The sequence below is a fragment of the Sceloporus occidentalis genome, unplaced genomic scaffold (assembly GCF_023333645.1).
Source record: "Sceloporus occidentalis isolate IW3139 unplaced genomic scaffold, rSceOcc1.0.p SCAF_2, whole genome shotgun sequence".
Lineage (NCBI taxonomy): Eukaryota > Metazoa > Chordata > Lepidosauria > Squamata > Phrynosomatidae > Sceloporus > Sceloporus occidentalis.
This window is the reverse complement of record NW_028316982.1, coordinates 49,659,398-49,685,271: the sequence shown is the minus strand read 5'-3', so window position 1 is coordinate 49,685,271 and position 25,874 is coordinate 49,659,398. Positions and strand designations below refer to the sequence as shown.

General features: G+C 39.7%; 1 protein-coding gene across 2 annotated transcripts; it reads right to left on the bottom strand.

Annotated features, from left to right (window-relative positions):
* Positions 1 to 613: 613 nt before the first annotated feature.
* Positions 614 to 25,850, bottom strand: SEPTIN2 (septin 2). Of its 2 annotated transcripts, none has more exons than XM_089509315.1 (13): positions 25,605 to 25,849; positions 21,360 to 21,389; positions 19,392 to 19,515; positions 16,586 to 16,672; positions 14,797 to 14,920; positions 11,910 to 12,044; positions 11,634 to 11,751; positions 11,134 to 11,235; positions 10,706 to 10,851; positions 9,899 to 9,982; positions 8,443 to 8,500; positions 5,810 to 5,922; positions 614 to 4,091 (listed from the first exon to the last, which is right to left on the bottom strand). In XM_089509315.1, the coding sequence occupies exons 2-12, from the start codon at positions 21,366 to 21,368 to the stop codon at positions 5,818 to 5,820; spliced, it is 1,092 nt and encodes a 363-aa protein (XP_089365441.1). In that variant the 5' UTR covers positions 21,369 to 21,389; positions 25,605 to 25,849; the 3' UTR covers positions 614 to 4,091; positions 5,810 to 5,817. The 2 variants fall into 2 exon arrangements, with proteins under 2 accessions (XP_089365441.1, XP_089365442.1); XM_089509316.1 differs by lacking the exon at positions 614 to 4,091 and adding an exon at positions 4,103 to 4,254 and having other exon boundaries at positions 25,605 to 25,850.
* Between the last annotated feature and the right edge of the window lie 24 nt (positions 25,851 to 25,874).

The following is a 25,874-nucleotide window of genomic DNA, read 5'->3' as shown; positions in this document are numbered from 1 at the left end:
TTTTGGAACTCCTGCCTCTGTCAGCTGGAGTGAGAGAATAACCACTATTTGCCAATTGCTCCTTCACCCAACCTGAGAAATATGAGGGATGATGTCAAAGATTTGGGCCCCATATAGAGATCTATATTGTGTCACACTGTTCCTGGAAAAGGAAAACCAGCTTTGTTATGCAGATCTCTAGGCCTAGGTGGGTTGGGACAGGCACCTATTAAATTTCCATGTTAGGTTTGTCTTTAGCACTTCAACTGAAGCTATGCCTACTTACTGCCAACTTAAAAGGAACAGATTTGTTGTAGTACAGTTCAAATGCCCCATAGTAGCTAATAGAGAGTAACCAGCATTAATATGCTGAATGTAATGATATCTTAGAATGTGGCAGGCTCTAGTGTTTCAAAGTCTGTTATATACACCAACATTTTGATAATATACACTTCTTTTTTGTTGTTGAAGTTACTGGTAGGTGTGGCATTCAGAAACTAATAAGAACGAGTTACCTTAACTCACATTGTCATCAGTACTATTTACAAAACAAATCTTTAACTTGAGCAGAAACATATATTTTTTTACATTTTACCTACTAGTAGCTGTCCAAAGAATTCAGCAGACACATTCATTATAATATGTTATGTTTATTAATAGTCTTGGCTAATGTTGAGAGTACAGGAAACCAATTTTATGTTAATATTGTTTTATACAAAATTAGCCCTTTTAAGTATCCCAATACAAAACAGTAAAAGTGTTAATAATATACTCAAAATTGTAACTATGTTAACTTTTATTAAAGAAAAGTGTTTGGAATGCTCTGTAGACTGGCAAGTATCCTGAAGGAGGGCAGAAGCTATTCTGATGCCAACTATGTTTTTTAAGGTTGAAGAATGCCTGACAAAACTAGTTATTTCTACATTTCTTCAACACTAAATATTAGAATGTTGCTTACTGCAGAGAAAGGTACTGACAGTTTTTCAAGACTAAGCCAGGCACAGAGTAGGGAAATACTGATCAGTCCCCTGGAACTTACATTTCACTTCAGTACAAATATCATAAAACATCAAATCAAAAGATAAATTCAAAGTAGTAATCCATAAATGTTTCTTATTTTTAAACAGTTTGTGGACACTTACAAGCTAACATAAAAAGCCAAGACACTTCAAAATACAATTCCACAGGCAAAGACCATAGTATGTAATGGAGGTCTATTCACAGCAACCAGGATACAAATACAGAGGTACATATTAGTTCAGAATGTATGTAGGAGTTTCTTAGATATTTAATGAAAACAGATATACTGTAACATAGTTAAGTTTCTACTAATTATTTGGCACACACGTTCAGTTTTCACAGTTTTCCTACAATTGGTAAATTCATTCAGTGCTCTATGGTTTGTTATAATAAATTTATACACAGAATACTAATATTAGTTCAGACATGATCCGGACAAATGAAAAGTTCATGAAGCGTGTTCAAAACAAGTAGTGTAACTTAACCCCTCTCTGTATATGTGATCATATGTAGGACACAAAATACTGTAGTGGCTACTTTTGAGGAAAGGAGAAAAATAAAGAAACATATAGCCCAAAGCTTTATTCCATTTATGATTAGTTTTTGTAATAGTTTGTAATATTTTAATACAAATTTTACTGTTTCTGCCAAGTATATGAAAATTCTGGGTTGAGCCCAGAGATGGGTGGGCAGAACTGTGGTCATTGAACACTGGCTAAGGGAAGAGGGCTGGAAGTTTGTATCAATTTCCTTCTCCCTGCAGCACCATACATCTATCAAAAATCTGTTCTGGAAGGCTGGGAGACTTGCTTGAACAGTGTGCGGTACGACATAAGAGACTACAGAAGAGAGGAGCAACTAGCAAAGATAGTTGTTGTGCCGGCTTTGAAGGTTTTGTTTGATAGCCATCTATCACAATTCTATGTAGAGCCAACCCTGTCTTTATGTACATTTCTTATTATCCTTACTATGGATACTACAGTGGGCCTTTGGTATCCACTGGGGTTTGGTTCCAGGACCCTCCATGGATTAACAAAATCCGTGGATGTTTAATGGATGTTCCATTAAATAGAATGGCACAGTAAAATGGTGTCCCGTATATAAAATGACAAAATGAAGGGTTGCTTTTGGGAATTCATACATTGAAAAAATATTTTCAACTCGTGGATGCTTAAATCTGCGGATAAAAAAATCTGTGGATAGGGAGGGCTGGCTGTATATTATAAGGAAATTTTATTTTTTTCATCTAATAACAAGGTAATTAACAAGGGGCTTATTTTTGCCATTCAAGGTCAGCTATGACAGCTTTTGAGGCAAACCCAGAGTTATTACCTGAGCTTTAAGCTTTAGTTTTAAATTTCAAGTGACAGTAATTAGGAACCCAAGACTGTTGTCTATAGAAGTGAGAATGTACTATATAAAAGGAAGTCTACATAATATAATATTAGAAATGGTTTTATATTCCAAGTACCTGTGCTCAGTTGTTTGGCACTGAGTTGTAAACCGTTTCAATTACAAATTCTACAATAGCAATGATTGAGTTGAACAGATTCTCAAAAAATAGGCAAACATTAAAAAAAAACCCATCAGAATGTTAGCAACCTCTCCCCTACTGCAGTCCTACTGTATATTGTTCTAAAGCAATACAAGATTAGCCCACAAGTGTCTTTTATTGCCACAAAGACAATGAAAAACCAAGCAAGTCTCAAAAGGCAAACACACACCTGTGACCTTCGGATAATTATTACACCTCTAAGGAAACCAGGACTTTGATATAGATATCTATCTATACAGACCTGCTTTCAGAAGGAACATTTTAAATAGCAATTATTTTAGAATTAAAGCTGTTATCTGCCTAAAGAGTAAATTTTTAGACTACCATTAACTTGTTTTGTTGCAGGGAGAAGCATTGTCTTCCTTTATTTTCCTGAACAGCTGTCAAAATACAGTATAAAGACATGAAACACTGTCAGAAAGCAATCAGCATGTAGCAGTGATCAGGAGAATGATGTCAGCACACAACCTGTATACTCTCAGGGATTCTGCATATTACTGAAGATGGAAGACTAAACTATGTGAGAACTCATTTCCTTTCCCCATAGTGCAAATGCCAGTGCCTGAGTAAATCAGAGCCAACTAGTAGCAGCCATTTTCCTGACTATGGCAAAACCTCATCTCTCAGAACAACATATGCCCGATGGTGTATTTTGGTCTTTTTTTTTAAAAGGTTAAATATATAAAAATACATATCCCTGAAGATGTGATAGAAATTGCTTCCTAAATTGTACCATGATTTTAAAAGTTATACTTTTTTTTCTTTTTCTTAGTAAAGACAAAAATTACTTGTGTGGTAGTGACCTGGTAAAATGACACTATAGTCATGGAAATGAATAATAGATCAAGCACTTTAAGAGGCACACAGGACTAATATCCTACTAAATGTATGAAGAAATGGCACTAAAAAAAACCTGTCACTTGCATTGTTGCTAGATAGCCTAAAACCAAAGGATTCAGTCCCAAGGCCCAAATGTTCACTCACAACCTTCTTTATAGTTTTCTGCAGCAAAAGTAGCCAATACTGAACATTCACGTGAGCAAACAAAGTTTGTTATTTCTGGAGATAATGGTTTAATTTTTTTTGTATTTGTACACATATTAGACTACTAGGTTAACAGGAAAGTCTACATAAGAAATGCAAAGCATACATGCAATTTTTGGACCTTTGGGACTATGGTCAGAAGCAGGTGATCCCTTCAGTGCAAACAAAGAATCGCAAAATAGTGGTAGTAATACACATCTTCACATAAACAGTATCAAATTAAGAAATATCTGGAGTATTTGTGTAGCCAGAATAATTTTTAAAAAGCTCAGTAAAAGAGTAAACTATCAAAGTTAATAAATCACCAAGTAACATTGTAGCATTAAAATAATGACCAAGTCTGTTTACAAAAAAGGCATTACAAAAATGACTACAATATACTTCCATGTTGAATGAAATATAATCTTCCAGCTCACACTAAGATAAGAAGCATCTCTTATGATGAAATACACCACTGCATCACATCTCAAATGTCTTTACTTAATGATGGTATCTGAAAAAAAAATTGACACACTAATATTGAATAAAAGATACTTAGAAATTGAAAGCAAGCTGTAGAGCAAATATAAATTTAGATAGGAATGATCCAACTTCTCAGCCACAGATCCATTGTCTTCTCATATACGTTACTTTAGAAAACAGCATTGACATGTGGGCTGGAAAAGATGAAATGCAGAGTTTATCTTGGGCAGGAAACCTGAGTCCAGCCATAGCGACACTGTGTCTGCATCAAATTTGCAGCCAGATGGGGCAATGGATAAAGCATTGAGGGCGGGATACAGACTGCCCAAAAAGGGCAGTCTGCCTGCGCCTTGTTTTGCTGCGCAAGGGAGCTGCAGCGGACAAACCGCGCAGCTGCCTCGCACAGCAAAAAGAAAACCCGCAAAAAGCGGGTTCTTTTTGCAGCAGTGCACCAATGGCACACTTGCAATGTCACAATGGGGGCGCAGCGTGCGGACACTATGCGTCTGTTGCGTCAAAATGGCAGCTCCTGTGTCTACAGGGTGCCGCCATTTTGTCGCCCTTGTCACATGCTGGGGTGAGGCACATATGGGCAGTGCACCCTCGGCCATCCCCTAGCATGTGATGAGGGCGCCGCAAAGGCCCGTCTGGAGAGGGCCGAAATTTCAAACATTTCTGACTGAAGTGACCACAACCAGAAACAGGACCTTAATATAAAGAATCCTGAGGGAGGCTTAGTTAGGGTTATGAATACTTTGTGGAGGTATCAGGGCAAGAACCAAGTGAATCACGGGGGCCAGGCGCTGAAGAAACTGCCCCTCTGAGAAATCTCCTAATGTGAGGATAAGATGAAAGAGAGTAAGATAAAATGGATGCTAGTTATGGTGTTTGGCAGCAAAGTGTGCCAAGAATTGTGAAGTATCCTTAATATTTGCTGTTTGGGGAAAAACAAATTTTCTACAAGATCACTGCAGAAAAGCCTTCCATCTTATCTCATAAATTCAAATGTTGGACTTTTGCCAAGATAGGAGAGTGTTTACAACCCTGTGGGATTAGCCTTGTTTTAAGTATGTTCTATGCGCAACTGGGAGGCAGCTAAGTGGAGCCATTCTAGATCTGGATAGAAAACTGGACCCTGACCTTGAAGATGCAGAAGTGCTGGAGCACTAGCCGTGCGTGAGTGGATAGATCTATGAGACGGAAGAACCAATATTTGGCCAATCTGGGGCCACAAAGACTTCTGACACCTGTCACCCTGAACCTCCTCAGCCCCCTGGATACAGTCCTTGAGGCCAGAGATTCTTCATGGCATCCTGGGCTTTTGTCTTTGGAGAGCAAAATCTGATAAAATACCAGGTTGACCTGAAGGTGGCCAAAGTGTGCCTGCAGTTGGCTGAAAATGTGCAAGTCTATTCCCCTGGTTACAGAGTGTGGCAACTGAGGAAGTCCACCTCTGTGTTCAGGATTCCTTAAATGTGTTAAGATCTTTTCTGCCCAAGACAAGAGAAGGCAAGCCTCCCTGTGAAGTGGGTGAGACTAGGATCCTCTCTGGTTCAGGATGTAGGATTTGGCTGTGTCGATTAGGATGTGAGTGTTTATTCGAACATGTTGTAGTCGAATGAGGGCTAATGTGATGGCCTTTTCCTTTCCCCCTCTCCTTTATGAACGTATTTTAAACATGCAGTGAATGAAAAAAAATACATTACAGCATTTTACATATATTAGTTTTTCTATAAAAAGTAATCTTACCAAATAGCTTAAACTTTATGCCCATGAATCACAGCACTGTCTCCCTCACCACCCTGCCTCTGCATCTGCATCTGCGCTTGCATCCTGGCAATCATCTCTTGCATGCGACGGAGCTAAAAAAGAAAACAAAACCAAATCATTACCATCATATTTTCTCTGAAAACATGGCTTCTCTAAGTATATTGCAAGAGAAGAAAAACAACTGCTTTTACACGCATTCTCTGACATGGTAACATACCAGCCAGAACAGTTAACTTATAGCAAACTGGTGAATTCTTCCCACTCATAAATGATGTACAATGCAGTCTTAAAATACTTGCTCTGAAACTATAGCGAATTCCCTGGAGTCCAGTGAAATGAAATAAAGCAGTTAGAGAACTACAGCCTTAGTTAAGTTAAAGCTACTGTTTAAAGCTTGCCACTTCAAAGACAAGAATGGTGATTAGTTCTTGGCCTGCTCCACCTCCCAAATTCTGTGAGTTAATTTGTCACCGTAGCTTGAAAGAATGGCTTCTTGTATTATTAATTGCTAATATGCAAGATCATGGCTCTAATTTTTTAATTTTTCACATCATTGATAGAACCATATCAATGGAAAGTGGATTTCCAAGTACTGAATTCTAGGTTGTCATGAGTTTCCTGTTACTGCAGAAGAAAAATCCAAAGAAAATCCACAAGTGCATGTTGCAAATGTTGACTGGTACATGTCTATCATATTCAACTGTGAAGAAGTGGTGTACCAACTTTCAGTGTGGAGATTTTAAGACTGAAAATGCAGCAAGGTCTGGGAAGCCTTCAACAATGTCAACTTCTAAAACAGTTGAGCATGTTCATGTCCTGATTTTGGCAGACTAGTGAATCTCTGCTAAAAGAATCGCTGACATAATAGAGATATCCTGGGAACACATTGGGTTTATAATTCATGAGCAGTTGGCTATGCAGAAGCTGTCATTCAAGTGGATGCCGAAATATTTGAATGCTGTCGAGAAATGACATTAAGTGGATACTAATACCAAGTAATCCAAGTTAATTTTGCAGCATTTTGAGTGCTCAAGTGATAATTTTTTTGGAATGACTTGTCACTGCTGAAGAAACATCATATATCACTGTGATCGAGAGACCAAATAGTCTTTGAAGTGGTAGCACTGAAGTTTTCCATGGCAGAAGACATTCAAGATTCAAAGATCAGCAGGAAAGATCATGGTCATACATTTTTGGGATAAGGAAGGTATCTTGATGAGTATCTTCAGAGAGCTAAACAGTTAAGGCAGAATACTACTATGACTTGCTATGCTGATTAAAGGAGGCACTGAAGCTGTGGGAAGCAGGGATGCTGTGGAAAAATTTTCTCTTTTTGTGGGACAATGCACCTGCTCACAGGGCTGGCAAAGATGGATGTTTTGAAGAACTTGAGCTTTGCATTCACAGACCCATTCACCCTACTCAACAGATCTTGCTTCATCTGACTGTCCTGTTTCCAAACCTTACAGTGATCAGACATCAGAATTTTTTCAAATGTTTAAAGAAATGTTAGAAACTATGTGCCAAATATGTCAAACTTTGGGGTGAATACTGTATGTGAGCATGTAAGGCTCTAGGTAATTTCTTACTACTAAAACAAAAATAACGAAGATCTCATTTATGCTTTGTGAAGATAGAGACCTCCCATGTGTGTAACTGCACAGAGATTAAAACAAACAAATGAACAAAAACAAAACAAAACAAAAACCCAAAACAAAATTGTGCCATACACTATAGAATGAATACTCGGCTTATTTCAAGAAATCATAGTAATATTAACCATAGTTTGCCAGATTTGGATGTGATGGTAAACAGCACTTAATCTTGCCCCTACACCAAATGAGAAGGGGACTGTGGAGGAGAATTCCAGCCTAAATCTTGTTGTAGTTCATTCTCATAATACAAAAGTATAGCTTAGCATTATGTATGACAGGATCATTGTTAAATATCAGATAAGACATATACAATTTAAAAAAATTATCTAAATGTCACCAAAAATTACTTTTACTTCAACAGTGTATTTGATTCTTAACCAGGTATCATATTCACAGTTTGCCCAAATATCCTCATTTACCTCAATCTCGATCACCTACTATTTACTCCAGGAGAGTCAGACCCAAAATAAAACAATCTAAAGTTATGTTAATAAGGTACATCAGTTGCAGAAATGGGTGTGCATGGGTGAAAGTATTTGGCATACTGACATTTGGTCATTTGAAACTAGATTGGGAAAAGCAGGTGAAAAGTTTTGATATTCAAGGCTGAAATGTATGGTCACAGATTAATTGCAGATACCATTTTAGTTGGTCTAAAGTAGCAGATCAACTAAATGTTTATCCATTTTCTCTAAAGTATACTTTATATGTGAGGGCTTAGAAGAGCTGCAAAGGAAAAACTGTAAAGCTGTCTGAGGTGTGATGAACTAGTAAACTACTCTGATGGGTGATCATATCTTTGCAACAAACTCAAAATATACATCATCTGTGTCTAGTGTGGTTTTTGCAGGCCATGGCCCCACAAAACTTTTGTTTCCTTGTGCTCTTGATGGAAAACAAAGAAAAACATCTCTTGTAAAATATTAAACATATTTTAAGTAAAAGTAAAATCCTTACTTCAGCTTCCTTTTCCAGTAAGATCTGATCTTTATTAACTTCCTCATCTTCTACTTTCCTATATTGGGGGAAGAGGAGGCATAATTATAACAGGAAAAGAAATTTCCCTTCAGTTCCTTTAGAAAGAAAAGTATCTGCTTACAACACAAAGTAATTAAGAGTATTTCATTAGCATCAGCCACTATTTTTAAATTTATTTTTTAAAAAGTAACAAACCTTCCCCACTTATTTTAAATTTTAATTTTTTAAATTTAAAAGCATTTTAAATTTTAAATAAGCAGGACACTGGAAATACACTTCAGAAAATAAAGTTCTGATCCAATGGATGTAGACTGACTACATAATACATCTTCATATTAATCATATTTTTGTCTCATGATCTTTCCTGATTATGATTTTCTTCCATGATTATTTTGATGCATTATTTTAAAAGTTACTGTATATACTCAACTATAAGTCAAGAAATTTATGCCCCAAAATTGACTCTAAAATTTGGGGTAGACTTATATAAGGATCAATACACCAGTAGTTCTTAGAAAGGTCCTAAAGCAAGCAAGCCTAATGTCCCAGTCTCCACTGAACACCAATTCCTTCCTCCTCCAGTCCTTTTTGCGAGCCCTTGCTTCCTATCGGAAAAGCTCCCCATTTAAAAACACTTGCTTCTTTCTCTGGTACCTTTTGCAAGCCTTTGCTATCTATGGAAAAACTCCATTTTAAATCCATTTGTTTCTTTCTCTGGTCTCTTTTGCAAGCCCTGGCTTAATATGGAAAAACCTCTCCATTTAAATCCTCTTGCTTCTCTCTCTGGTCCCCTTTTGAAAGCCCTGCCTTTGTAAGGAAAAACCTTTCCATTTAAATCTACTTGCTTCTCTCTCTGGTCCATTTTGCAAGCCTTTGCTTCCTATGGCCCCCCCCCCTCCCAATTTAAATCCACTTGCTTCTCTCTCTGGTCCCATTCGCAAGACTTTGCTTTCTATGGAAAAAACTCTCCATTTAAAACCACTTGCTTTCTTTCTCAATCTGATATTAAAACTCTCCTCCAGCACCTGGGAATTGGTTGGGAGAGGTCCAGAGAAGGAGAAGGAGGGACGGAAGTGGTACTTCCCCCTTTCTATCCTTCCTTATAGCCCCGTTTTACCCTAGACTTATCCATGGGTCATATCAAAATCCAGTATTTTGACCCTAAAACCTCCCCCCGATTTATATGAGATCAACTTGTACACAAGTATATATAGTAATCCACTCTGCTCCTTAAAGGTAGAGCAGACCAGAGACTGAATACAGTTACTTCACTTTCAAAGAAAGTGTCAGAAAATGTGGTAAACAAAATAAACTTAGTGAGGGTTTTTTTGTTTGCTTAATATTCAACACTATATGCATGAACAGATTCTTAATCAAAACATGCAGAGGGAAAGCAAAAAAATTAATGAAATTTTGATTCAATGGAGGTACCCACCTGCCACCTTTTTTAAGTCTTTCAGAACGGAAGTTTTCATAGTGAAGGTCTTGAGTAACTTCTTGGAGATCCTGCATGTGGGTGCTAAAACAACAACCAGCCCACATTCATTATTAGTTGATTAATGTCATTTTATCTCCTAACATTTGCTTCTTTCTCTGGTCCCTCCTAACACAGGGCTAGGCAGGGCAAAGGTGGAAGAAAAACAACAGGAATAACAAAACTAAACCTATAAAATTCAACATTCTAAAATACAATTTATTTCCACCAGTACAGTTTAATCTAACTGCACAGGGAATTTCAGCTTTTACAGTTGTGTATCAGATTGAGGTAACCAATTTTAGCTCTGGGACAAACGTTAAATGTGCCTTCAAAATTTCTGATAAATTCTGTCTAGGACTGCCAGGTGGTATAACAGAATGATTTTGGACAGTTTTGTGCTAGGTTCTTTTAGTGACATAAACGATCAGATTTTTCATCCTTGAATGTTCAACAAAACAGATTACAGTTGGCCCTTCTTATACACGGATTTTTTATACACGGATTTAAGCATACACGGTTTGAAAATGTTCCAAAAAGTATAAATTTACCTTGATTTTCCATTTTTTATAAGGGACACCATTTTGCTATTTCATTATATGTAATGGGACTTGAGCATACACGGATTTTGTTATACACAGGAGATCTTGGAACCAAACCCCAGCGTATAACAAGGGTCCATTGTATTATCCCTTTTCAGTGGGAGACAGAACATGGGATGAACTAACACTACATTAAGCAGTACGCAGGTAAAGGCAAAATGCTTACATTAGCATGGTTCTTAGTTTCAGGAAGTCATTATGTTCGGGGTTTTCCACTTCAACAACTCCCCAAGGATAGAGACGACCTCTAACCTTTTTACCTTTGGCTTCAATTAGTTGATTGGATCCCACTACACAGAACGGAATGCTGGTCTGGAATTGAAATCAATAGATGAAGTTTAACAGTATTGTATTATCTGAAGTGGATAACATTTAGAGGGAAGCAACTACTTTATTAGAGATGGAAATTCAGGAACATAGCCCTGGATAAGCAGGTAGTGGGTAGGATTTTAGAATCTAGGAATCTAGAATTTAGGCCTGTGGCAGAGCAAAGACCCCAGCTCAAGATGTTTCATTTACACTCTGAAGACAACTGGGAAGAGTTTAATAAGAGGATAGCATAAAGAATATGATATGTGCAATGAAAACAGTCACCTTCAAAAGCCTGGTCTGTTCTTTAAATTCCTCATCCTCATCTGATTCAGCATCAGGCAAGTGATAAATCTTGATGCTGTGCTCTTCAATTTCATCCAGAATCTGGGGAAAAAAATATGGGTATTATGGACTAAGATCCAAAGACTACAAGCGCAACAGGGCCTCTCTTCTTCTTTCCTCAAAGCAGTTCCTGATGGTCAGGGGTGTCAAAAGCATAAAGGTCTGCACTCTCACACAAGTGCTTTTCAGTATGTGCAAAGGGCTGTTTTCATCTCAGAATTCATACACATATCAACTTTTTCAAGGTGAACAAAGGAGAAGGGGACAGGATGAAAGCATCAAAAAAAGGTCAAAGGGCACACTGGGTTCACAAAGTAGTACCAAGCCAACAATAGTGACCTTAAGATTTAAGAAATGTATTTCATGTCTGTTTGATTGCACCAAATATTATTCATTAGGTATCACATATTTTCCATGTTTCTGTGAAAATAAAAGCTCACCCTTTTCTTCAGCCTTTCCCGTTCTTTCAGAGTAAGAGTGTCAGCTTTTGCAATTACAGGTACAATGTTTACTTTGTTATGGATGGCTTTCATGAACTCAACATCTAAGGGCTTGAGTCTAAAAAAGAAAAGATTAGGTTTTTATGGCATTTGAACCACTTTTCTTCACAAACAAAAAATTATTTATACAGTTAACACAGGAACTTATCTTTCAAAACATAAAAACTACCAGACAAAATATTTTTGCCTTAGATACACAACTAATATAATACCTACCCATGGCCAAATGGCGAAATGAAATAGAAGCAGCAGTGAACTCGATTATCGACAATATGGCGTCTGTTCAAACCACTCTCATCATGAAGATAGCGTTCAAACTGCTCATCAATATAGGAAATAATAGTCCTGAAACTATTATAAATTATGAGTTAAGATTATTGAAACATTCCTTCTTTGATGTTCTTAGAAATAGTTGTTAAACAACTGTTGTTTAAAACAAACAATTCAAAGAGATTTTAAGAAGAGATGATTTTACGACTGAGAACACAAAAACATCCTAAATTCACAAAACAGTGAATAGGGCCAACAAAAGTGGATAAAATATATGATATCTTGTATTTTATGGATTTTGGATGTTATTGTACTTTGTACTTATTCTATAACTAAAGTACCTATTGTACTTTGTTGTATGGCCAACATAGCTTCCCATGGATATGAAAACTGAGTCTGTTAGTATATAAAAATGTCTGTAACTTGATTATTCAAGTCAGCCCAAGAATTTCCCCTAACTGTTTAGAACAGGGTTTTCCCAACCTGGTGTGCAAAACTGAATTTCAGGGACTGTGAAAAAAGTGGCTTGTGTCCTTGAACAATGAGCCACAAGTCATCATTCAGACAGCTAGATGTGTGTCTTGAGAAGTGGTATTAAGTGGCTGTGTTTTGTAGATAGTAGTCTTGTTATTTAATCAAAAGAAAAGAATAACAGAATTAGCATATAAGTAAAGTAAGTAATGTATTGTCAGAGTACTGCTTTTAAAATCATTATAACACAACATCTGGCATAATCATTTAATATTATTTAACTCATAAAATCATGATTGCGAGGGTTCAATGAGTACTTCTCTCAGGGTCTCTCTAGTTGAATTCACTCAGCCAATCCTATGCTTACTGCTGCTTATTGTGCTTCTTTGTAAGTATCTGAAAACAAACACAACTGCAAAGGATGTGATGTAACTGCTGAAAGACCGCTTTGTAAAAAATGATTTAGATATCAAACTCTTTAGTTCTGTGTATACTGTGTACACTGACAGGGCACCGGCAGTACTTGGAAATAAATCTGGCTTTTCTACATTGATAATAAAAGAGATTACAGACTTGCAAGTTACCCATTGGCATGCTTTGGCATCAAAAACACTGACTCCAACTTTAAAGAAAGCCCTTAATACTTGTGAAGATCATCAGCCGGATTAGAGGGCATGCTTTGAATCATCACATCCTCAAATTATTTTTGAGGATCTGAGAAGTGAGCATTCAGTTTTGCTTTTCCATACCAAAGTCTGTTGGCTGTCATGAAGACAAGCTTTAACCCACTTTTTGAACTGCAAGAAGAAATCCAAGTTTTTCTGGAGGAGCATAAATATGATCTGACTGGGGCACTGGAATCACAGGAATTCAACTGTGGACATTTTCACTTTTCAAGTGGACATTTTCACTTGTGTGAATGACCTGAGTGTTACTCTTCAAGGAAAGGAGTTGTGAAAAGTTGAATGCCTTCAAAAAAAGTTACAACTTTGGCATCAAAGGATGGAAATAGGCAACCTCTCAAAGTTTCCTTCACTAGAAGAGATGGTTGATGATGCAGGATCCATAACTCCTACTGTGCATGAAGACACTGTGACTCATTTGGAAAGGCTGTTAGACTTGTTTGAAGGGTATTTCACTCCTGGACAACTGAAGATTTCAGAAGAATGGATCATGAATTCATATTCTGACAATTTGGAGAAAATGTCAGATGATGAAGAGCTGAAGGAGGAACCTATTGATCTGTGTACAACTCAAGCTCTTGAAATACAATTTAAAAGCAAGACTTCTGAAGTGTTACGGTGCGTAGCACTGGATATGTTATCAAGACTTGGTGGAAAAGCATTAAGTATGCATTAACATACTTGTGTGAATCTGGATTCAGTTCTCTTTTGTCAATCAAGACAATATCTAGGATGTTTATCACACTATACTCTTAAAGTGCTACTATTCCACTTTGACTCCTCTAGCTGCTTCCTGTTGCATTCTGGGATTTGCAGTTTTAAGGAGGGGTATTTAGAATTCTCAGGCAGAGGGCCTGAGGGCCTCAGGGTGTGCATCCGGCAAAGCCGGGGCTTGCCCGAGCCGAGTGGAAGTGAGCTCACCCGCTGGCCTGGCCTCTTCCTCGTCCGCCATGGGGGGGGGGGGGGAAGGAGAAGAGAGAAGGGAGAGGAGAAGGGAAGGGAAGAAAGAGAGGTGTTTTTTTTAAATAAGGAACGGAACAAAGAAGGGTCAAGCCAGGCAAGTCTGGGGAGCCAAGGAAAAATCAATGGAAGGAATCCAGAAGAAAAACGTCCTAGCAGGAGCTAGGCAGGAAGAAGACTGAGGTTACTAGGGGTTGCTCCGCCCATGAGGCGGGGTCAGACCCCTGGCCTTTGTTTTTGATTTCCTGCCTACAGGAGCCTTTGCAGGCGGAGCTACCCAAGATCAGGATGCTCGGCCCCTTCTCTGCTAGGAAATAGTTCATTTCTACATTCAATAGGGCTAGGGAATGGCAAGAGCTGTATATTCAATTGTATGAGGGGCAATGAAATATAACAAGAAAATTCATGAACCAGTGTATTTAGCCAGAGAAAACAGAACAGATATTCATCCTGTTTACACAAAGTACACTGCCATGTCCAGTAGTAATCCAGTATTTCCAAAGCAGACTGAAAAATCAGTTTTTAAAGAGTTCAGAAGAGAGAAAAATAGAACTGCTAAACACAGGATTTTTTTTCCTGCACCTGCCTGAAACTGGAATGTATTGTAACACTGAAATGTATTGTAAAATACTATCTTACATTCCCGTGTGTTGCAGCATTTCCACAAAGCACACACATGAAAGTTGAAGGCTTCTAGAAGATTTTCACTAAATACATACCAATCTCGACAATTGATGGCATCACCATATCCTGGTGTGTCCACTACAGTGAGACGGAGTTTCACACCTCTTTCTTCAATTTCAACTGTTGAAGCTTCAATCTGCACAGTTCTTTCAATTTTCTCTGGAAGACAATAAAATCTAATCTCAGAAGACTGATGGTGAAACTTTGAAGCAAGATTTGAGATTAACAGTAACTAAAATTCAACATAATCTGATTAAAATACAGGCAAATGAAAAGAAGACTAGGGCTTGGAAGGGCAGCTATGAACGAATTAGACCAGATGCTGAAGTATAAAGATATATCACTGAATACTAAAGTTAGTATTATCCATACCATTGCATTTCCAATTTATATGTGTAGTTGTGGAAGCTGGACAATGAAGAAAGTTGATAGCAAGAAAATCAACTCCTTTAAAATGAGGCACTGGAGAAAAATTCTATAGATACGGTGGACTGCAAAAAAGACAAGTAAATGGCTCCTAGAACAAATCAAGCGTGAACTCTCCCTAGAAGCAAAGATGACTAAACTTGGACTGTTGTACTTTGGACATATCATGTGAAGACATGACTTAGTAGAAAAGGCAGTAATACATGGTAAGGTAGAAGGTTGTAGAAAAAGAGAAAAACTACCTTACAGGTTGATAAACTCAAGTCAAGGAAGCCCTGACTCTGAGTAGGATTGTTGATGATTGGGTGACCTGGAGGTCTCTCATTCATAGGGTTGACATAAATCAAAGGCAACTTGACAGCAGTTAACAATAAATTAATTATTATACTGCAACATTATGCCTAAAGACCAGATTTTGTGGTTCAGCAAATACATTTAGAGGGCAAAAGCAAGATAGTATTAAACTACAAAAGGGGAGGAGGGAAGACATCAAAACCAATCAAGGTTTAAAATAATCAAAATGAGCACAACTACTATCACTCCTCATCTGGAATACTGCATTAAATTCCTGATCCTAGAATGTGAGAAAAAATCTGTACGTTAAAAAAAGTGATGGAAAATATTACAAAGGAATTCAAATTAACATTTAAATAAATGTTATATTTAAATCATTCAATAATAAAAAAATTTAAGAAGTACTTAATTATTAATCTGCCAATATTGAATATGGACACAGAAGCATGTGTGAAACAGTTTTCAAACCCACAAAATCCTGCAAAAAGCCATAGGTGTTTCCATGACAGTAAAAAAAGTAGCAAGAAATTGGACCCCCCTGTGGATACCAAAATCCATGGATGCCCAAGTCCAATTGACCCCAATGGTGGTGTGGCCACGCACCTGTGCCACCACTGGGGACAATGGGACTGAAGTCCTCCTTCCTGCCTTCCTTCCCCTCCGAGGCCTCTGCCCTGGGGCTGGCTTCAAGGGTGGAGGCTGGAGCCCATTGACTGGAGGGAGCTGGGGCTGAGGCTTGGGTCTTAGAGCTCTCTGTTCCCAGGCCCAACACCCAAGCCCTTATGCTGGCTCTGGCTCCCTCCGGGGCTCCAGTATCCAACCTTCAGGCAAAGCCTGGGGCAGAAGGCTTGGAGGAAGAGGAAGAAGGAATGAAAGAAGGAGGGAAAGCAGGAAGGAGGGCTTTAGTCCCATTGTTCCCAATTGTGGTACAGCTGCGTGCACACGCCACCATTAGGGACAGTGCAGGCTTGCCATCCGCGGATGCTCAAATCCACAGATGGCAAGTCTGTGGATATGGAGGTCCCACTGTCCATTTGAAATGTTAGTATCCATTAATAATTTTATAGCATGAAAACATTAAAATACACAAAATTCTCATTTTACCAGCTGCTCCTGGGATTATCCTTTCTGGGTAGAGATCTGTTAAGAACAGGCTGTTTATCAGAGTAGACTTCCCAAGTCCAGATTCACCTATGAATCAGTATGAAAACAATCATTATGAATCGCTAACATATATAACCTGGTTAAAAATATGTTAATTCATGGCTAAAAGGGATTACATCTGTCTCTATATCCATTGTTACTGACTGCTAATACTGAAATTAAGTTGGCAGAGAAAAGAGTTTACACAGAACATCTTCTAAAAGTAGTTAAGAATTTAGTATTGCCACATAACTATTTATTATGTATTTCTGAATTTCTGAACCCTCAGAATGCTTAATACATTTTTTTACATGAAAGGATGTTTGCGTCAAGAGTCTTCTATTTTCTGCAACTTCATTTACTCTGTAAAACTGTTCAGGTTCAGAAGTCACCACTAACTTTATAATTTTGGCCTGTCATAAATGAGCAGTGAACTCATACGTGCAATTCTGTTGCTCCAACCTGGTTTTGCCTGCCAGTGGTAGTGACTAAACACTCCATGATTGTGCTTTGCCACTGGGCACCCCAATACACGGATGCACTGTAGAGGAGGTGTATCACACGTGTAACCGATCATATATGGGCATGTGTCTTAATGGAATCGTATCTGAGCAGGAAGAGGAAAGTAACTGAGGTCACTGATGGTGTATTTCTATAATGGTGTGCATGCATGCCAGACAGGCAGCAAGAAATAAAATTGTATGGCACAGCCCATGGGTGTTTGGCCCACCTTCGGTGCAGGCAGTGCAGACAGAGGGATTTCAACCCTGCTGATTCTGGCTGATTCAGAGAAACAAGCCACATAATGTGGTTCCGAGGGAGTATGATACTAGGAAATCCTGGGAATTGTAGTTTATTGTGGCACCAGAGCTATCTGACAGAGAAGGCTAAATGTCTCATAAAATTACAGTTCTCAGAATTCCCTAGCATTGAACCAGGGTGGTTAAACTAGATTATTTCTGCAATGCATTTTGGACCCAGGGCAGCCCTATATAAACCATATTAAACCAGTCCAAAATAGATGCAACTAAAGCATGTGTCACCACCATGAACACGCATAGTTAGCATACTAACTTTAACTCTACAAATACATTCTTTGCCACTGCTGAAACCTGGACATTAGTGTCTCAGACTGAACCCAGGAGCACAGCCAGACTACAAGCTGGATCTTCAAGGAGCATGTAGCACAGCCTGAATATTTCCCCCGATCTGCCTTTCACCTGACCAAGACCATCTCTGTCTTGCTTGGATCAAGTTTTAATGTATTTGCCCTCATCTAATTCACTACCAAAATCAGCCACTAATTTCGAACTAGAATTTATACTATGGCTGACAAATGTGGTGTTCTAGAAGTTTTGGGGTCACAACTCCCATCAGCCCTAGCAACCCAACATGACCAATATGGGATTATGGGAGTTGAAGTCCAAAAACAAGGCCACAAATTGCTGCCCACTTTACACAGAAAGGAAAGAAAGATTGGGTATCATTAGCATAATGGTGGCACAGAACCCCTGAACTACAACTGACTTCACTTAACTGTTTCACATATATGTTAAATAAATATAGGGGAACAAAATGGAAAGCTGAGGAACATATATGTTAGGAGCGGACAAGTTGTGAGTACTGGAAAAGCACCACTATCACTTTCAGTAAACTGATGTTCCTGCCATTTAAAAAGTTGGTTTTTTGTTTGTTTGTTTTAGGGTATGAGCGAGCCCCTGAAAGAGCATTCATAGACCAAGCTGTGACACCAGCTGAACAGTGCACTTTTGGCCAATTAAAAAAAGGGGGATCTGGGGATGTAAGAACCCCACATCCTACTCCAAAGGACGACTTGCAGCCTACACAATTCTTATCAGCCACAGAGACCAATAGCATAATCTTCCGAATTGAACTGCAGGAGCTGCCAGAAAGGTTAAGAGCAATGGTTAAATAACGTCTACTCTCTCCATTCGAATTAGGCAACTCAGAAGGATACCATTGTTGACTGTACTAAAAACTGTCAAGAGATCCAGTACAACCAACAGATACTGCTCTGTCTAATTTCTACCACAGACTGTTCAGCGATGTTGTTTTTCTCCCATAATCAGATGCAATTTAAGATATGGAATCTACTTCATCCAGAAACTCCACAATGACAGTGCTCTTTCATTTCAGAGCATTAAAGGGGTTATGTAGAAATTCAGTTATTCATCTACTGATTTCACTTTAAATGCCTGATCTGGAAATGAATTTATACCCATTTTTTTTTAAAAAAATCACACATAAAAAGTTAATACCAAGATCATTTGGCATCTAGAACTAGAGTCCCTTTAACATTTGTCTCCAACACTGCAGCCAAAAGAACAGAAAGACCTAGTTTCAAACTAAACTAAAGACACTTGAAGATTCATCACATATTATGGGACAAGCTTCTGCATTTCCATTTGTTCCATGATAGCTTCTAAGGCCCAGATATCTTGTGATAGATGTTTTAAAAGACCAGGAAACAGGTGAGGGCTCTCTCAGACACTGCTGCTAAGATTCCTGGTGCTTAAAAAAGGATAGAAACAGTCCAAGACTCTCTATGGTACTAATAAAAAGTCATGAATTTAAAAGGCAGGAAGCAGGATAACAGACTGCATGGCTCTCTTTGGGATATCAGGTACACAGTATGCCAATGCTGGGTATACTTCAGCTACTGATGAATGAATCAGGCATGTTTAAATTGCACTACACTGATGATACTTTTTATTGGAGAGAGAAAGATGAAAAGAAAAGCTCTTACCAACCACCATAAGGGTAAACTCAAAACCCTTTTTCACAGACTTTCGATGAACCTGGTTTGGAAGATTTGCAAATCCAACATAACCAGGAGTTTCGGGGTTCGTAAACTTTTCAGTAGGCTGTTGCTGAAAATAAACAGAATTTTAAATTTAAATAACATAATCTTATTAGAGATTAGATACTATCACATACAACAAACCAAAAATGGATATAATTCTCATGTTTCCTGCCCTCTTCTCCATGTCATTCCCCATTGTTCTTCCCCTTGGTTTCACCATGTGTGAGGGGCCCTCAGATCTGATAATATTTATATTATTAATTACTGAGAAGTAATTTAATGTTATAATATTTCATGATAATATTACTTTTGAACAGTTTCAAAGGCCCTAAATTAGCATAACAGTCCACTACAGCAGCTGTTACACACTTTCTCTGCTTTTAGGGAAACAGCAGCGGCAGCAGCCACTTCTGAATGGCTTATTTCCAAATGCCTGGCCTCTAGGAAGTAGGTCTTCAGAGCTAAGTATGGTAGCTTATACAATTCCATAGATCGGAGGAATTCCTAGAAGCCATGCATTTGGAAACAGATTCAAACAATGCTAGGATTTGTATTACCATATGCAGAAGGATTATCTTGCAGTCCTGCCACACTCACAAGTGTGGTTGGTGAGGACTTGTAGAACACCCTCCCATGAGATGCCAGGTTCGCCCCCTCCCACCACTCTTTCTGTCAGCAGGTGAAGACATTCTTATTTAGGCAGGCCTTTTGGATTTTAATTATGGAATTCTATATGTGTATAATGTGGTGTGCTGTATTTTAAAAAATTATATTGAAAACATTTTAAGTATTTTTAATTGTTTTAACCATGTTTTTAAAAATCATACTGCTATTTAATTCTCTTTTAATCTTTATAATACATGGTTTAGCTGTTAATGTTTTTAATCTATTAAAAGCCACTTGCATCCCATTTTGGGAGCAAGGCAGGATATAAATACAATAAAAAAATGAAATACATTTGTCCCTCCACATTTGCGGCTTTGACTTTTGTGGATTTGATTATTCACAGATTTTATAAGTTTGTTCTCTCTAGGAATATCTAGATACTCCAGCACAACTCTATGGTCAACTTTGACCAAAAGTCGCACTGAAGGACCTAGAGATTCCTAGAGAGAATACTCCACTAGGCATTGGTAACTCCTCCACTGCAAATCTATGGTCAAAGTCTCATAGATGTTGACCACTGAGTTGCACTGGAGGACCTAGAGATTCCTAGGGAGAAGTTCTCTCAGGTAAAACATAGTGTTTTTGTTATTTGTGGTTTTTCTACATTCACGGGGGTCCAGTGCCCCTATCCCCAGTGAATGTGGAGGGACGAGTGTAATAAATCAAACCAGGCTAGTCAGAATGAGTAGCCACCTCCTTCTGCAGGAATTTTTTGTGTTTCTGTCATTGCTACACAACACACTGCAGAAATAATCCATTTTGAGACTACTTTAATTGCCTTGGCTCAGTGCTAGGGAATTCTAGGAACTGTAGTTTTGTCAGACATTTAGCTTTCTCTGTCAGAGATAGCTCTGGTGCCACAACTATACCTTTGCTTTCTGGTTGTTCAATGTACAGAAGCTTTGTTTCATGTGCAAAATTATTAACAATATTGTGTAAAAAATTACCTTTAGTCTATGTTTATAAAACAAATGTTATATTTAGGCATAGGTCCCATTTCCAAGATATTTCATTATATATACGCAAATAATCTCAGATCAGAAAAAATCTGAAATCCAAAACATTTCTGGTCCAAAGTATTTCAGAAATTGGAGGCTAAACCTGCAATATTTATTACAGTTAATTCATGTATATTTATGTTATATGTAAGACATCTAAGAATGATTTATATCCTGAAAAGTAGGCTACAAATAATTGTAATAAATAAATATTCTGAAATTAACCAATATACAAAACATGCTTTACCTTTGCCATTTTTATGGAGGTTCACACAATCTGTTAAAAAAAACAACATAACAATGTTCAAAATATTACTAGTTGTAAAAGATACTATAAATATGTCAAGACAATTTGTCTTTAAACCATTGATTAAAATGTATGTAATCAAATAAATTGTGGGATCAGAGAAGACATAATTGAGTTCAGTTCAAAATGCTGTCTGTAGTAAAATCTGGAATTGTAACCCCTGGGAAAAGGTATACAGTATCTGTTGTGTTTAACCTTAGAATACAGTATGGGATGGGGAAAAGGCACATTACACAAATACTTAACTGTGATCCATTTCACAGAAAACTTCAAATTATGGTTTGTCTCAAAACAGTAAAAAAAGTGTTGCACACAAGAAGAAAACAAATGAAATTGGATAGATCTCAATAATAAATGCTGATATTTTTAAAAGGTTCTCTGCCACATAAACTGGAGTTTTACTATTAACATGGGCGGGTTACAGACCGCAGAAAAGCGGCAGCCTGCACCCGCCCCTTTCCCAGCCAGATCGGGGCCTCAGTGGCTAGAGCAGCAGCCGCTGAGGCCCCGATCCGCCGCTTTCCAGGCTGCGGGGAAGCGGCAAAAGGCCCCTTCCCCGCAACCTGGAAAGGGGTGTCCTTGGGGCTTCAAGCCCCAAGGACACCCCACGGCAGCAGGCAGGAGGAGAAAGGGGCCGCTTGGCCCCTTTCTCCTCTGCGTCGCTGGGCGCAGCTGTTTGAAGGCTGCGCCCAGCAACGCAAACGGCAAAAGGAGCTCCGTTTCGGAGCTCCTTTTGTGGCCGGGGAAGGGGCATACTATGCGCCCTGGCGCGGCGTGACAACGTCACGTCCGTGCCGCCCCATATAGAGGCAGCACAGTCGTGACGTCGTAATGGCGGCGGCCGTGTGGAATGGCCGCCGCCATTTTGTGTGCGCTCCGCGCGTGCTATGGTTGGGGGCATCTGGAAAGGACACCCCTTTCTAACCCTAGCACACGCGGAGCACACACTTTTAGGCCTGTTTGTAACGGGCCATGGTTATATTTAGAGTTCTACTACTGTAGGCTTTTCTTTTAAAGCTTATTTATGTATGAAAACGTATGAATTTATGACAGATTATTCTTTGGGAGAAGCAGAGTATTTCATGTACTTGAAATAGCCGTGATATTAAGAACTTCTGGCTGAAATACTTTTAGCATTTGTACCCCCAAAGACGAAGTCTTCATTCATTTCAAATCAAAATGCTTTTATGATAATAGAAATTAACAAACATGCATTTTTGAGAGCCATTATGGTGTAGTGGTTTCAGTGTTGGACAGAAATTAAAACCTCACATGAGAGAACATAGGACTACTGTAATATTTTTAAAAGGTAAAAAACACAGAACAGAACGCGAGATCTTCAGAATACGCCTTAGACAGCAACTTTAAAATTACTAATTGTTCAAAAATTGGTATTTAAAACAATTAAAGCTAAAAAAAGAGGGGGGAATTGCTTAGTGGTCAAACAAAAGGAGATGATTTATGATAAACCACATTCTGAACAATGCAGGCATTTCCATGTTTTTGTTTTTTAACCAGAGAGACAATGCTTTCTGTCTTAATACTTCCCTTTATCCCTGTGTAACAGAACAGAAAGAGGCAGCTTTGTTGCTTCTGAAGCGCTTCCCCCACTCTTTAAAATTCTACACCAGAGGAAACAACACGCTCCAAAGCTGGATCAGCCCAAATCAAGATGGATTTTTCCCTTCATAAAGTACCAGATCATTTATCTATTTGTGCCATTCTAAATGATCTGTCACTTTAAGGGGGGAAATCCCTTTAAAAAAGAGTAGTACCTATTATCCTCCTTATTCTATAGATGCATGCAACTCCAGAGAACTTGGCAACTGTCTCCCTTCAAAAGCTGCTGGACCACAACACCCAAAATTCTTTCGTACTGGTTACGCAGTTGCAGTCTGACAACCTCTGGAAGTCCAGTTATCTACCTATGCCCTGGAGGAGTGACTCCCAAAGTGGGTGGTATTGACACCATGGGAGGATGGAAAGAGGGGGTGTGTGCAGAAAAAGGAGGCAGCAGGCCTTCAGTCAAAGCACTAACACACAAGAAAGACAAGGGGAACCAGCAGCCTTTAAGACCACTGTGGGGACCACAGCTGCATGAAATTTCCCCTTTCAGGGTCAAATAAAACCACCACGTAGCCCCAGAGTGCTTTGCGTGATGGTGTCACATGATGCCATTTTGGAACAAACTGGCTGACTAGAGCAAGGAGTTAAGAGTATGTGGCAGAGCTTTGACTCGACTTGGAGGGCAGATTGGAAAGGCACTGCTCCTCCTGCTTTCTTTCATTAGATAGGCCAAGTGAATTGTAAGCAAAAGAAACAATGCTTAGCTGTGCAAGGATGACTTGAAGCTGTGGGGAAGGAATGTATCTGGGGAAGAGCGGGAGGAATATCTGGGGTCGAATCTTCAACTCTCATAGACCGAGATTCCTTCCTTACCCTTTCTCCCAGTCACCTTGGGAGCAGAAACCAAGAAGCCTCTCACTTGCTACAGCCTTTGCTGCTAAGGCTGACATGGGCAAAAGGCTTCTTGGTTGCTGCTCAGCCAGTTGTTTGGTTGAGCACCCAAGGTGACTGGGTGCAAAGGGAGCAATAACCAAGATTGGTTGTTTTGAATGTGCAGTAGAACACTAGACCTAACATCAAGAAATAGTCATTTGGTGGGTGCTAGGGTTGTTATCCAAGAGGAAAGGGGGTAGTAGCTCAAAAAAGTATGGCAACCTCTGCCCTATAGCAACTGCTATACAGCAGTTTCCTCTGACCTAGTACCTTCTGATGTTTTGGACCTCAATGTCCAGAATTTCTGTCCATAGGCTGTTCTTGCTGCAGACGATGGCCGCTAAAATCCAAAAGGTCTGTCTGGGACCCAGTTGCATTATTACTGCAGGGGAAGAATTTGCACTTTTCCCAACAGTACAAAAACCGAGGGTAGGCAACTGTGGCAGTTGGAGGAGTCAGTTTTCTGCCCCTTGGGACCCTCCAACGGTTAGAGGGATGAGCAAAATTGCCCAAATATGAAAGTGGATTGAAAGCCCACTTGAATTTTTTTTTAACATTAAGTGATGTGTTAAACAATGATTCCCAAACTTTTGTCCTCCAGGTGTTTTGGATTTCAGCTCCCAAAATCCCTGACAGTTGACCAAGATGGCTGGGGCTTATGGCGGTTGAAGTCCAAAACAGCCACAGGACAAAGGCTTGGGAACCACTGCGTTAAGTAATGTGTTTTTTGCTGTGAAGATGTATCTGGAAGGTCTGCAGTTGGTCTGCTGGAGGCTTCTTGTCAAGAAAAGAGTGACCGGAGGAAGCTAGACTGGTTGAGGAGGAGGAGGTCAATGGAGAGGGGGTGCCACCATGAGTTAGTGCACCTGGTGATGCCAACCCTGGCGACGCCACTGCTCACCCGCACCCTGGAGCTAAGGGCTGGGAAATGCTCCCCTCCATTGTGCGTCCTCCCCTCCACATCCTGTATGTAAAAGGAAAACAGACTGGGCTTGAACCTCCTCCTCCTCCTCCTCCTCCTCCGCCAACACATTCCGACCCCCAACCGGAAACCTGTCAGATGCAGCAAGAGAGGCCACAGCTGCTCTGCTCTTCGATGAAAGGGCATTGCTCTCCACTACGGCACATGCCTTCCCCTCTTCTCTTCCAAATGACCCACTTTGGCACCGCTTTAACTTTGTCTGACTCCTTGCTATGGAATTCTGGGAGTTGGAGTTTGTTGTGGGCTCCGCTCTGGGCCCCACAACAAACTCCCAGAATTCCATAGTCTTGAGCCAGAAAAGAGTTAAAGCAGTGCCAAACCGGGTTATTTCTCCAGTGCGGATGCAACCCTTTTGAGGCAACACTTGAATTATCCGAGTGGCCTCTGGAGACCAGAGTGCTGGCCCTAGAGCTCCACTGGGAGGCTCTGGGCGTGTCACACTCTCTCAGCCTCCTCAGGGGATGATGGCCAAGGCAAGCCTCCTCTGGACTCATCTGGCCAAGAAGACCGGCGACAGGATGGCCTCGGGTTCACCGTTAACTCGGAAACAACAGGGAGAAACCTCCCTGCCCCGTTTTGTAGGTAGAACCTGTATCCGTCGGGAGAAAGGCGGGCATAAATAAATTGTATCTATACGCCCGAAAGGCCCCCGCCCGCCGCGGCGCTCATAGCGGTCCAGAGAGAGAGCACGGACAACGTCTTACCTGCCTCCCGCCGCCGCCCCAACTGACTAGTCTTCTTAACCGCCGCCGCCGGCCTTCGTTCGAACACGCCCGATTGCGTCACAGAACCCGACGACAGCGCATGCGCAATAGCTCCATCCCTCTTTAACCGCCCCTCCCGCAGCGTGAAGCGGAAAAACCTCACGCGCAGGCCACGCCCCCAAAACCCTCTGGTAATCCAACCGTGTCACGGAAGCCGACAGCGCATGCGCCGTGGCTCCACACTCGGCCCCTCCCTCCTCCGTCTTTAAC

Coding starts and splice junctions, on each gene's coding strand:
- SEPTIN2 (XM_089509316.1), bottom strand. Junction 11,236..11,633: donor GGGAAAGGCTGAAGAAAAGG/GTGAGCTTTTAT, acceptor TTTTTTCCCCAG/ATTCTGGATGAAATTGAAGA. Junction 10,852..11,133: donor AACAGACCAGGCTTTTGAAG/GTGACTGTTTTC, acceptor TTTCAATTCCAG/ACCAGCATTCCGTTCTGTGT.